This window comes from Nematolebias whitei, chromosome 16, assembly GCF_014905685.2.
Source record: "Nematolebias whitei isolate Nwh7 chromosome 16, NemWhi1, whole genome shotgun sequence".
Taxonomy (NCBI): domain Eukaryota; kingdom Metazoa; phylum Chordata; class Actinopteri; order Cyprinodontiformes; family Rivulidae; genus Nematolebias; species Nematolebias whitei.
Genome location: NC_056513.1, coordinates 32,941,564 through 32,954,673, shown reverse-complemented (window position 1 = coordinate 32,954,673; position 13,110 = coordinate 32,941,564). Strand labels below are relative to the sequence as shown.

Genomic DNA, 13,110 nt, shown 5'->3' with positions numbered 1-13,110 from the left:
TTCTGTCCCATAAGGTCAAATCCTGACCTTAGGCTTAGTTCACTACACAACAACACATGGCTATAAACAGATGCGTAAAGGTGCATGGTCATGTGGAATAATGGGAGCTTTGGCGCTGCTGGAGGACAGGACTAAGAAAGGAATAGGGAAGGAGCATGTTATGGGGATCACACCAACCTGCTGGCACATGATGATGCCAGTTTTTTTTTATGCTTTAAAGCATCCATTTTGGAACTCTGAGCTAAAAAGTCCTCGGCATTACTAGAAACCATGAACTGCCCATGCTGGTTCAGTTCCTCCCTACGCTGGGGTTCCTTGCAAATGGAGCCCTTCAAATGAAGCTGGTTGACAAGTCAGGTACAGTGGTGCTTGAACGTTTGTGAAGCCTTTAGAATTTTCTCTATTTCTGTATAAACTTGACCTAAATCATCAGATTTTCACACATCTCCTAAAAGTATATAAAGAGAACCCAGTTAAACAAATGAAACAAAAATATTATACTTGGTCATTTATTTATTTATTGAGGAAAATTATCTAGTATTACATATTTGTGATGGTAAAAGTATGTGAGCCTCTAAGATTATCAGTTAATGTGAAGGTGAAATTAGAGTCAGGTGTTTTCAATCAATGTGATGATGATCAGGTGTGAGTGGACACCCCGTTTGATTTAACGAACAGGATCTATTAAAGTCTGATCTTCACAACATGTTTGTGGAAGTGGATCATGGCAGGAACAAAGGAGATTTCTGAGGATCTCAGAAAAAGAGTTGTTGATGCTCATCAGGCTGGAAAAGGTTAAAAACCATCTGTAAAGAGTTTGGACTCCAACAATCTACAGTCAGACAGACTGTGTACAAATTGAGGAAATTCAAAACCATTGTTACCCTCCCCAGGAGTGGTGGACCAACAAAGATCACTCCAAGAACAAGGGGTGGAATAGTCAGCGAGGTCACAAAGGACCCCAGGTTAACTTCAAACAACTGAAGATCTCTCTCACATTGACTAACGTTGATGTTCATGAGTCCACCATCAAGAGAACACTGAACAACAATGGTGTCATGGCAGGGATGAAGGAGAAACCTCTGCTCTCCAAAAAGAACATTGCTGCTCATCTGCAGTTTGCTAAAGATCATGTGGACAAACCAGAAGACTGTTGGAAGAATGTTTTCAATTCAATTCAAAAATACTTTATTAATCCCTGAGGGAAATTAAATGTTGTTGAAACTCATCATCCTGGATTCATTAAAGAGTTGTTCTAGATGCTGATGGCTGTGGCAAGAAGGATCTCTTGTAGCGGTCTGTCCATACAGCGGATCTGAAGAAGCCTCTGACTGAAGACACTCTGTTGTTGTATGACAGTCTGATGAAGAGGATGCTGAAGGTTGTCTAAAATGTTCTTCATTTTATGAAGAATCCTTAGTACAATCATCTCCAAAAGTTCTAGAGGAGTCCCCACAACTGAGCCAGCCTTCTTTATGAGCTTGTTGATCTTTTTTGAAGTAACTTGCTCTGGTGCTGCTACCCCAGCAGATGATGGCAGAAGAGATAGGGCTCTCTACAACAGACTTATAGAAGATATGCAGCATCTTGCTGCAGACATTGAAGGACTTCAGCTTCCTCAAGAAGTACAATCTGCTCTGTCCCTTCTTGTAGATGGCTTCACTGTTGCATCTCCAGTCCAGTCTGTTGTCCAGGTGAACCCTAAGGTATTTATACTTCTCCACCACCTCCACTTCTCCCATGATGGAAATAGTGTTGGACATGTTCCTGTTTCTACCGAAATCTACAATCATCTCCTTTGTTTTATTCACATTCAAGATGAGATGACTGTGTCCACACCATGCCACAAAGTGGTCCACCAGTTCTCTGTACTCAGCTTCTTGTCCATCTCTGATACACCTGACCACTGCAGAGTCATTTGAATATTTCTGCAGATGACAGGAGTCTGTTTTGTACTGGAAATCTGAGGTGTATAGAGTGAAAAGGAATGGTAAGAGTACAGTGCCCTCTCGTGCTCCTGACCACCTGGTTAGACACACAACCCTTCAGTCTCACAAACTGTGGTCTGTTTGTCAGGTAGTCTTTGATCCAGGTGAATGCTTTGTGGACGGATGAGACCAAAATAAAAGTTTTTTTTTTTTTTTTGGTGGTGGTGGGGGTGGGGGTGTGTGTGGGGGGGGGGGGGGGGGGGGGGGTGTCACAACAGATTCTAAAAGAAAGGGTTCACATACTTTTGCCACTCACAAATATGCAATATTGGATGATTTTCCTCAATAAATAAATTACCAAATATAATATTTTTGTCTCATTTGTTTAACTGGGTTCTCTTCATCTACTTTTAGGACTTGTGTGAAAATCTGATGATGTTTTAGGTCATATTTATGCAGAAATATAGAAAATTATAAAGAGTTCACAAACATTAGTGCCACTGTATTTGTCATTGAGACTTGGCATGCCAGCTGTATTGGACTGTCTCCTCCGTATGAAGCCCAGATTTATTAAATTCCTCTACACCATGGATGAATCCCTCTGTTGACACACAGCGACTTGTTTCTTGACTTTAACTTTGATGCCGGGCCCCCTCTTTTTTAATTTCAGGAAAGGACTGGAATTGTAATCCTGCTGCGTTATCAGCATTTGCCACATTTCATCACACCCTTTTTTCCTTTTTATTAACAACTCCAAAGGAATGACGACCTGATAAAATCTTAGTCTGCCTCCACCTCTGACACCAGTACATCTATGTCACAGTCTGTGAAATGCTTTTTTTTTTTTTTTTTTTGCCTTACTCAATGTCTGTGCCATGTTTATTTGGACAGAGTGGAAGCCTGCAATGTATTCATGCTAAAGTGCATATTTAATCAGGTCTCTCTTGTAAATGAGTCAATGGGATTTACCTGTCTAAATAAAGGTTGATTGATTTAATTGAGGGAGGGGACAAGGCGGTCGAACAGCACCTGCAGCTGTGCTGTTTTACATGTTTTGGAATGCATGAAGGGAAAGTGCTCAGAAACATGCTTGTGCATGGTTTGATATCAACTTTTTTGTGTGCAAGTAATTTTCAAATTTGGACTTTACAGTATGAAAGCAACATGTGCTTTCATGCATCAGGTCCTTGATTTACAGTCAAGACATGCCTTTTAATATTTACTGGCAAAACTTTTAAAGTGCACACGCAAAACATCTGCATCACTTGTTTAGCCAGCAAAAACATGCAACCGTGTTTTTCATGGCCAATCTTTGAGCAACATGGCTTATTTATGAGTGCATGGCTTGAAAAACTAGATTATATGGAGTGTACATTATTTCCTTGCAATAAAAATTTAAAAAAGAAAAGGCAAAAAATTGCCCAGCCTGTGCTAGAAATTCTGAACACTGGTAGACAGACAAGTCAGAAAGGACACACACAGGTTCTATACAGTGCATAGCAGCTTGTGGTGCTTTGCAACAGGAGGGAGTATAGCACACATGTCCAAATAGTATATTCAGAAGCAATTGTGAGAGATCTCTAAAACTCCATTTCATGCTGCTTTGTACATCTCCCAGACTATCCGGAAAAATATATTGAAAAAATGGCTGCATTTGATTTACTGAAGAAGAAAAACAAGCACCTGTGCCCACCTCGTCCTTTAATTAAACGAAACAAAAACAGTGACTTTGAGATGTAAAAATTAGAGACCAACCGATACATTGGTAGGGCCGATATTTTTGGCCGATATAGGCGTTTGGGGATCTATTGTATCGGCGATGATTGTCCCACTATGCGCCGATATAAACTAGGGGTGTAATAATATATCAATTGAAATAGATATATCGTTTAAATGATTAATGATTCTATTATATTGTGGCAAAACTAAAACATCGATTCATACAGTCATCTTTAAAATAAGCTTTTATTTTGAAATTTCCAAGCCACGTCTGTCACCATTTCCATGCGCGGATGCGCTCTGCGGCCGCCTCGGCAACATGGCAGATGAGGCATAAAACACAGATAATGAAATTCACTCTCCTGCTGGATTTAAATCAACACTGTGGAAACATTTTGGATTCCAACAGAAGGACGACTCAACAGACAAAACTCATGCCGTATGCAACAGGTGCCAGTGTGAGTTAAAATACTCAGGAAACACAACAAATCTGGCCGTTCACCTGAAGAAGAAATACGGCATTGATAGTCATGTTATGTAAGGTCAATATCTATTTTTGTTTCTTTATAACTGAAAGGTAATCAGGAGGACACTTTTAAGTTAACTGGTTTCAAAGATGCACTTAAACATGAGGAATGTGAGACTATAGTGAACAGGTCATTAATTTTTATTTTTTCATTAATTAAGAAAAACAAAAAAAAATTTTTTAAATGCTTGGTGCCTGTAATAACAGAAATAAAATGGTTAAATAATATTTTAATTGTTTTTGTAAATTTATTTATATGTAAATGGGATGGGCATTTGAAATCGCAATATATCACATACTAGTCAATTGAATAGAATCGAAATCGTATCGCGACAGATTTTGTGATATCGAGAACAATCGTATCGTCATACAAACAAATTAATATAATATTGTATAATGGTAAAGCTGGTGATTTACACCCCTAATATAAACACTTTCTAATTTTCACCCCTAAAATGCTGGAACCAGCCATAATTGTACAATGTGTCCAGCAGAGGGAGCATGGAGACTACTTTCAAGTCATGGCTGTTGGGTTTCACTTTCAGCACAGCTGAAGCAGGGAGCACTGTGCAGCATATTTTACTGAACAGAGCATGGTAAGTTTATTTTAACTGATCTGTAAAATAAATCAGCAAAAAATAAATTCTCTTCAATCCTCCAACTCACTTGCCAGTTGTCATGTTTGTGCTGATGTTCAATGTTTTTGTTATGAGTGCTTAGTGTATATTTAGTTGATGTTTTTCTTAGTTCATATCTTAGATGTTATTACTGTTTTTCTTATACATTTTATTGTTGGATGTAACTGGGACCCTGTGTACATAATTTCGCTCCACCACATGTACCACATGAGGTGCAAATGACAATAAAGAATCTCTGACTCTCTGACTGACTCTGACTCAGTAGCTATGTGCCTCTCAAGTTAGCAAGCTAACGTTTAACATAGGCTATCTCCTTGTAAATCATTATCCAGAACAATAAATCTGACAAAACATCAGCGTTAGTAAAGTTATTTTGTCATCCTCGAAATGCATTGTTTGTCTGAAATGTTAACTTCTCTACAAAGAAAAAAAATGCTGCTGAGGTCAATACTAGACTTTCACCATACGTGACTGCCTGTTTAAACAATGAACAGGGAAGGGCATTTCTTTGTTCAATTATTATTTTTTTTAAACACAATTGATAACTTTATGGTGAATAGTGGAGGATACAAAATGTGAATGCACATTAAGTAGACTGTTTTTATGACCAGTGCACCACTTGTAAACCTAGTGTGGGACTAGTTATAGCATGGATCTGATTAGCTTAGCTTCATGGTTGCTAACAGCTGTGCTAAATAAACAAGCGCCGCTCCATTCGCCGTTAATTTTGACTTTTGGGGGTGAACAAAACTAAAAAATTGTCAGCCATTATATTGTTATCGGCATTCGCATTCCCTGCCAAATATTGGTATCGACGACAGCCAAAATTTCCATATCTGTCGGGCTCTAGTAAAAATATGACTTTTCTACATGTCAAAATCCCACTTGTGATGGTTTAATTACACAACGCTGACCTGATACGTCAACCTTAGTCCCTAAAACTCACTTTTGTTCCCTGGCTTTCGACCCTATACAAGTTGATTTTTACTTCTCTGTATTTTATAATTTAAATCATTTAGTTTATTTTCTGTACCTCTGTGGATCTCTGTATTTTATGCTGTGTTGTTTGCTCATTTGTTTTTGTTGTACATTACTTTGGTTGGCTTGTTGCTGTTTTTAAGTGCTTTATAATAAAAATGGCATGGTATGATATCAACTCTAGAAAGACACTCATTACCACTCAAACTTTAAATCCTCTACAGCGTTCTTTCAATATTTCAGTTCACATTAAGTTTTATTCCAAGCTATTAAAAACTCTGTAGGTATGGTAAATGTGTTTATGGGAGCAGCTGAAGATGCCGATGCACATAATCAAATAGAAGCTGCAGCTCAGACAGAATCAGATTGACATGAGGAAAAATAATCTTATGTTGCCATCAGAAATAAATCCATAGAAGAAGAACGTTTGGACTGCACTGTTATTAATAATGATGATGATGAAGACAGGTGATCTTTAGGATTCCTTGGGTCAGAAACAACTGTAGTGAAATAGGTCGGTTAGCTTCGTTTAGCTTCGGAGCTCCACTACATGGTATAATATCTGGACTAGTTCAAGTACCTGATATTATACTTAATTTAAACGGATTCTCTCTTTTTCGAGCTACTTGACAGATATGTGACAGAGATAATGTGTGGGAGATGGTTTAATCAGTGACGTGAGACGTTAATTTTCTTTGACCCATCAAAATGAATGTGGTCATTTATTAACAGAATCAAAATTTAACATCAAACATTGTACACGTGATTATTCTGATTGAACGCAATAACACAGCTTAATTAATGAGCTTTGCAGTGAGAAAATCATACGGCCATGATTTTCTCACTTGCAACTAAAATACAACAGACATTTCTGAAAATATCTGGATGATTACTGGCAAGATAGAAGTTTAAAGATGGGAAAATGAAGGAGTTTAAATGGAGAGGAAATGGATGAGGGAAAAGTGGGTTGATAACGAACGGCACCCTCCATCCGAACCCAGCTCCACCTCGGTACACTTCGGTAGTGAGGGACTTGTTACCTTGTAGAAGATGTCTCCACTGGTACGGAGTTCCATTTAACGCTACCTTTCCAGCGTCTCCGTAGGAACAGCTGCGAATCGTCCGAAGTAGTGACGGTACTTCGTTCAACACCACGCTCACCTCTCAGGTGGACTCACATGAGCTGTGAGCCCGTCAGAGTTCCACTCAAATGTGGAAGATTCCATAATTCCCACGAGACTCGGAAGAACTTCGGATCATGTCTGGAACTTCTTGTTCTCTCCAGCAACTTTTCTGTTCGGTTCTGCTCTCCGAACTGGTTGGAACTAGGAAGTGTCGACATTTAAAGAGTTCTGTTTCCGGTTCATTTGGGAAGTCCTGATTGGCTGAAAGAGCCAACAGGGGTGTGGTTTTAGTGACGCAAGAGGTCACTAGAAGTCAGAAAAACAGTGAGATGTTTTGGAACAGACAGAAAAATGTTTTTGGAACAGACAGAGAAATGTTTAGGCGAGATGACAGACAGCAGGTGCCAGCTTCTTATTTCTGTCTGAGAGGATTTAAAAACATGACAGTTCGTTCCAATAAACTTGTTTGCGTTTGTCTCCGACTTTTGACCGACATCACAACTTGCTCATTTCAGACAGAAGATCAAGAAAATGAATAATTACTCTATAACAGACATTAACTTGATTTCTACTTTGAATGAGGATTAAAAATCATTAATACTGTTTCACAGTTGATTTAAAATGAGTAGTTCACTTCAACATTTAAAAATGATTTGAACTAAACACACTTTGATTATCAAGATATTGTAAAATAGTAATGATAAAAAAAAAGAGAGTGTTCTTTCAATTGATCAGTGCAGGATACAATTAGAAAGTCTCTGGATGAGCTTAATTTGTATTTCTGGATACAAATCAATGAAATAACAGTTCCTGTCCCAGGAAGGCTTTTGACCTGAGGCTTAGTTCACTACACAACATAAACTATTAGCTAAAGTTTGTGTTCGTGTACAGCAGAACTCAGATATTCTGGGTCATCAGAACCAAACCAACACAGATTAGAACTAAGATGTTAAAATAATGAAACATATACAGTTGAAGAGATTACGAAAATACTGAAATAGTGTTTGAGAAAAGAAAATGTCAGCATACACACGATAACCTGACCATCAACATTAACACCTTAAGAAATGGATATGAAAAGAAGTTGAGTATTAAATCTATTTTGAATAGTTTAACATTTAATAGTAAATTTTAAAATTGTTTTCTATATGCGAGTGTACCTCATAGATTATTTATTGATTCAGTTCTACTTTATATTCTTGTGGTGTGGAACACTAAGATTAAAACCCAGTAAGAGTGGGCTTTAATCTTAAGTTTTTATGCTATTTTTACACAGATAGTACAGAAAAAACAAACTCATTTTGACAAACAATTAGAGAAAGCTCATTTAGTTAATCCAAAGTGGTTCAGTGTTTGTACATTATAAATCCAAGAAAAATGTATATCCATTATTAAAAGTTCATATTATCATACGAAGATTTTAAAAAGCAGGAGAAATCTTTGTGTGCAAAGGACAAGACTGAAAGTCAAGTTTAGATGTGTGTGAGCTTCTGGCCCTCGGGTAGCTCTGCATTTAAAAGAGTTCAGATTTTGTTCTGGACATTCATTTACAGCCTCAGAAATACTTTCACAAATCATGGTCTGTAAACACATTTACCATCCACAAATGCTGCTAAAAGCTCTACCATTCGAAGAATGATGCCAAAGAAATCACGTGAACACCATCCAGAAACGCTGCCATCTTCTCTGGACCAAAGTGACTAATTTAAAAACGTTCAGTTCACATTATGCTCCATCCTCTACACATAAGACAAGAGGAACTAACTGGCCTGCCTCACTGATGGTATGGAGGTGCATTAGTGCTTATGGCCTGAGCAGCTTACACATCTAGCAAGGCACCATCAATGCAGAAAGGGCTATACAGGTTTGAGAATCTTCACCAGCATATACAGGTTTGAGAACAACACATTTCCAGATCTAGCAATGAAGACCCAGGACTCTTGAAAAGCTAGAATCCTACATCAGACTAGAATGGGTCAACGTTGCCCTCCAAAAACTCCAATAACTGGTCTTCTCAGCCCCTAGATGTTAAGAGATTGTTGCCTCTGTTTCAACTTCTCTAACACGCTCTGCTGCCATCAAATTCTGAACTAAAAGAATCGTACAATTTCTTAGTTTCTACATCTGACATATCTAATATTATTCATGGTTAAAAAATGTTTATGAAATTTGCAAATCCTTGCATTTTGCTTTTATTTACATTTTACACAACATTGCAACACTCTCAGAGTTGGGGCTGTAAAGTATCTTTTAAAAAGCTGGTGTTGAAAGATCACTTCGGTCTCAACTAGGACTACTCAGTGCTCTGTTATATATGAAAATAAAATCTGTTTCTTTTCTAATTTGGTCTGTGTTTTTAAACAGCTTTGGCTGTTTTCAAATAAACATTTCAAAACAAAACTGACCTTGATATTAGCTAGTAATTCTTGATGTATTCAAAACCTCTCTGGCAGCAGTAAATTATTTACTCATCTTTTACTGAGCAATAATGTCATTTAAATCTCCCCCTAATTTATCTTATTAGAATTACACTGAATTAAAATAAAGATCGTGTACAGTAGTCCCTCGTTTATCGAATGAGATCTGTACCCTGAAGCCCCACGATAAGTGAAAAATCATAAAGTAAGAATAGTAGTACAAATACTCTCTGCCACCTGCAAGCGCTCTAGGCCACGCCCACTTCTAATCTCTGCATGGAGATCAGCTGATCAGCTGCAGGAGGAAGCTTATCCTGCAGTGTGGTCCGCACAGAGGTGCAGCAGGTACTAAATAATTTTAAATAATTTATTTAAATTTAAAAATCCATGCCGATCGTGCAGCTCATCCATCATTCAGCCAATTGTGTGTCATGTCCAATCTTATTTTGAAAAACTGCGATAGAGCGAGTCTGCGAAAAATGAACCGCGAAGTAGCGAGGGACTACTGTACATGCACATATTAGAAGTTCAGCGTAGTAGTGTAAACATTGCTTCTGAAATACTTGATATCTGCTCATCTCACAAAACGGTTTCACTCACTTTGCTCTTTTTTTCATCATCAAATACAGGATTCTTGGGCCGTGGAGAAGGTGAGGGTATTAATGTGGCATCAAGAGAGATGTCCGGGTCAGCAACAACAATACCTGAAATAAGAACAGTGGCTGTTAAACACAGCTGCTTGATTTTCAGTGACAAAATTACACAAAAGTAAAACTCAAACTTTCATCTGCAAACTGTATAATTTTTAAGGTGCAACTTTTTCCATGTCTCGATTGTTAAAACTGATTTTCGGTGGCCAGTGTCTCACCCTGTGATTTCAGCATCTGGTACGCTTCACAGATCTTTGCTTCATCTGGTAGAGATACTGTCCAAGTATACAACATCTCTATCACCTTATTCTTCACTTTGTCTGATACTCTGTCCCCAAGGTACTGAAAAACAATAAAAGCACAGCTCAAGATGCCACCCTACATTCATTAAAATATTATTGCAGGTTTGAGTAGTTTTGCTACTTACTTTAGGTGAAACCACCTTAATTAACTCATTTAAAAACTTAAACTTTCCAACTTCATTGTGAAACCTTCGCCCACAGTTTTTCATACAAGCCTCCAGAACCTACAAAAGCAAAAATAAACTTAATTAGTTTGAAGTTGACAGACATCAGAATGGAAAACAAAACACGATGAGATGATAAGGCTGCAGACCGTTAATGCTTGTATCGCTTCCCACTCCTGAGGGGACTGGATCTTGTGTGCTAATAGTCTAACGGAGATTTGGGGACTGAAAAATGTCACAGAAAAAAAAAATGTAATTCTCTGTGCAATGTAGTAGGAATTTCATTACAAGAGGTCATACAAATCCTAACAGTGAGGGCATTTGTGATTAGATTAGATGGGCGTGATTCAGAGCTAAAGGACAAACTGAGCTTATTGTATAAATGTGGTCATACCCTTCTAGCTCCTTATTGATTTGGTCACAGAATCCCATTATATATTCCCAGTCTTCTTGTCTGTTGGAGGGGTTGGTGGCTTTATCTGAAAAAGAGTGCAACCTGAAAAGATCCTGCAAATGAACATTAAGCCAAGAGCTGCTGTTTGTCCCTGGAAAGTTAATGAAAATGGAGCTGTGAAATATTCAGATCTAAATAAGCCATTAATATATCCCTTCTAGGTCAGTGAACTTATTTTGATCAAGCCATTAGTTGTTGTTTCAACTTAAAGATGCTAACTAAGCTAAAGTGTTACAGTAACAAATGTCACACGGAACAAGAACGTAACATACTTTGTAGATATGTGTAGAAGTAATAAATAAGTACACCAAATACGAAGTGGGATTTTGGCATTCATTCATTTGCTATGTGTTATTAGATTTGTTAGCCAACAACACAGACCAACAGAGCGCAGTAACACTTCTTTAACGAAATGTCACGACAGTCCAAGTAACACTTCGAGCACTTGTCGTGATAAAGAACAGACTCGCGCACGCGTAACATGGGTACATGACTAGAAACGACGACAAAGTGTATACTCACTAAGCCAGGACTCAAGTGACTCTCCATCGTCCGCCATGTTTAGATTCTCTGAGAGAAACGACGCGTGACTCTGCTGCCTTCACGGACCACCGGAAAAATTCTCTTCTCTAATTGTTTTCATCAAGGTCATTGACTTCATGGTTTTAATGTGCCAGAAGAGGAAATAAATAGTCACTGCACAGTTGTAATAATTTAAAGCCAACGTAATTTCATACATTATAACTTATTGAATGCAAACGTTCTTCAGCGTGTTGATATTTAGACAATGTCGTTGATGAAAACTACAGACTCTGAAGTACTCAGTGTCAGTGACATTGGAAACAAAATAAACATGACATTTTATTAATTTAATTTTAGACGTTTGTTAGTTTGTTAGTCTTGTAGCCCTTTCAGAGACTAATGTTGCAAATTAACTTCTTTTTGTTGTTGCTACAAACAGTATAATACTGGAGAGTTGTGTCAGCATCTTGCCTGTGTTGAATCTGTAAATAAAGCTGAATGAAAGTTTCTGCTAAGATGACTGTGCTGCTACACAATAATGTAGCAATGGTACTGATATCATATTTACACTATGGAATTATACTTAAATGACTAAATCATTACTAAAGCAACATAACTGTTTCAAACAGACTGATTATTTCTCAGCCTATAGCAGCGTACATAATTATATCTCAGGCGACTCATGAAAACCCCAACTATAATATACTGTAAATCAAAAAAGGACGGTCTTAACTAGTCTTAGTAGTTCATATTTTAACAGTTTTATGAAGGTGCAGCAGCTCATGAATCATCTAGGGGAGGCATCTGCCCAGTTTTTAATTTTGGGGGGTTCTGTTAGGATTTCAACCTGTCTAGGATGTTGTTCTCCCTTTTCAACTTTTTTGTTTGTCAGGTGGAGAACCAGGCATGAGCAGTTCTCAGGTTGTCCAGCTGTGGAACAGTTATTGCTAGTGAGTGGGCTTTCTGCTAACCCTTCGGGGCTACTCTCCCCTAATCAACCACCTACTGTACTTAAGGCTGAGCTGAGATGCCACTCTTTGTTGGACAGGTGAATATCACATGGTGAGGTTACTTCAAGCTTACCAGTGATTTTTTCTTTTCTTGTGCTCCTCTTGCATGTATACCGGGTACCTTGTACAAATGTAATGAATCAACTTTTTAAAAATCTGCCTCCTACTTGAAATGATAAAAGTCAGCTCAGCCTATTTACATGAGGAATCATCCAACATGTCTGCCCTGCCCCCGTCCTGGACTCCTGGAGTTTGACGCCTCCTCAAATCAGCAAAACAAAAATAATCAGAACGTATCTCATTGTTCCAAAGATCCAGTTTCTATAATCAAAGCCTGAACTACACCACTGATCAGTATCCTCTATTCCCTGCAGATGACAATCCAGAAGAACTGCCTTTATTTGTTCTCTTCAAAGTAAATCTTTTACCTTTATTACAAGCAAAAAACAGCCCTGAAAATTAAGAACTTGTCAAATCATGACAAGTATCTATGCTCTGGCTCTACAATGATAATAACCTCTGTAGTCCACACTGCTCTCACCCACCTGGAGCAGAAAGACTCCTACGTCTGTATATTTTTTGTGGACTTCACGTCTGCCTTCTATACCATGATTCCCCAAACCTTGATGGAGAAACTACTCACACTAGGACTAAGCCCCTCCATTTGCAACTGGGTCC

General features: G+C 38.1%; 1 protein-coding gene across 1 annotated transcript in view; it reads right to left on the bottom strand.

Annotated features, from left to right (window-relative positions):
- gga3a (golgi associated, gamma adaptin ear containing, ARF binding protein 3a) overlaps window positions 1-11,481 on the bottom strand; it is a 28,439-nt gene extending 16,958 nt beyond the window's left edge. Inside the window, exons 1-6 of the mRNA XM_037689865.1 lie at window positions 11,423-11,481; window positions 10,841-10,925; window positions 10,596-10,671; window positions 10,408-10,506; window positions 10,199-10,322; window positions 9,931-10,034 (exon numbers count right to left, since the gene is read on the bottom strand). Of these exons, the coding sequence (XP_037545793.1) occupies window positions 9,931-10,034; window positions 10,199-10,322; window positions 10,408-10,506; window positions 10,596-10,671; window positions 10,841-10,925; window positions 11,423-11,459 (525 nt within the window). The 5' untranslated portion in view covers window positions 11,460-11,481. The remainder of the gene's footprint in view (window positions 1-9,930; window positions 10,035-10,198; window positions 10,323-10,407; window positions 10,507-10,595; window positions 10,672-10,840; window positions 10,926-11,422) is intronic.
- Between the last annotated feature and the right edge of the window lie 1,629 nt (window positions 11,482-13,110).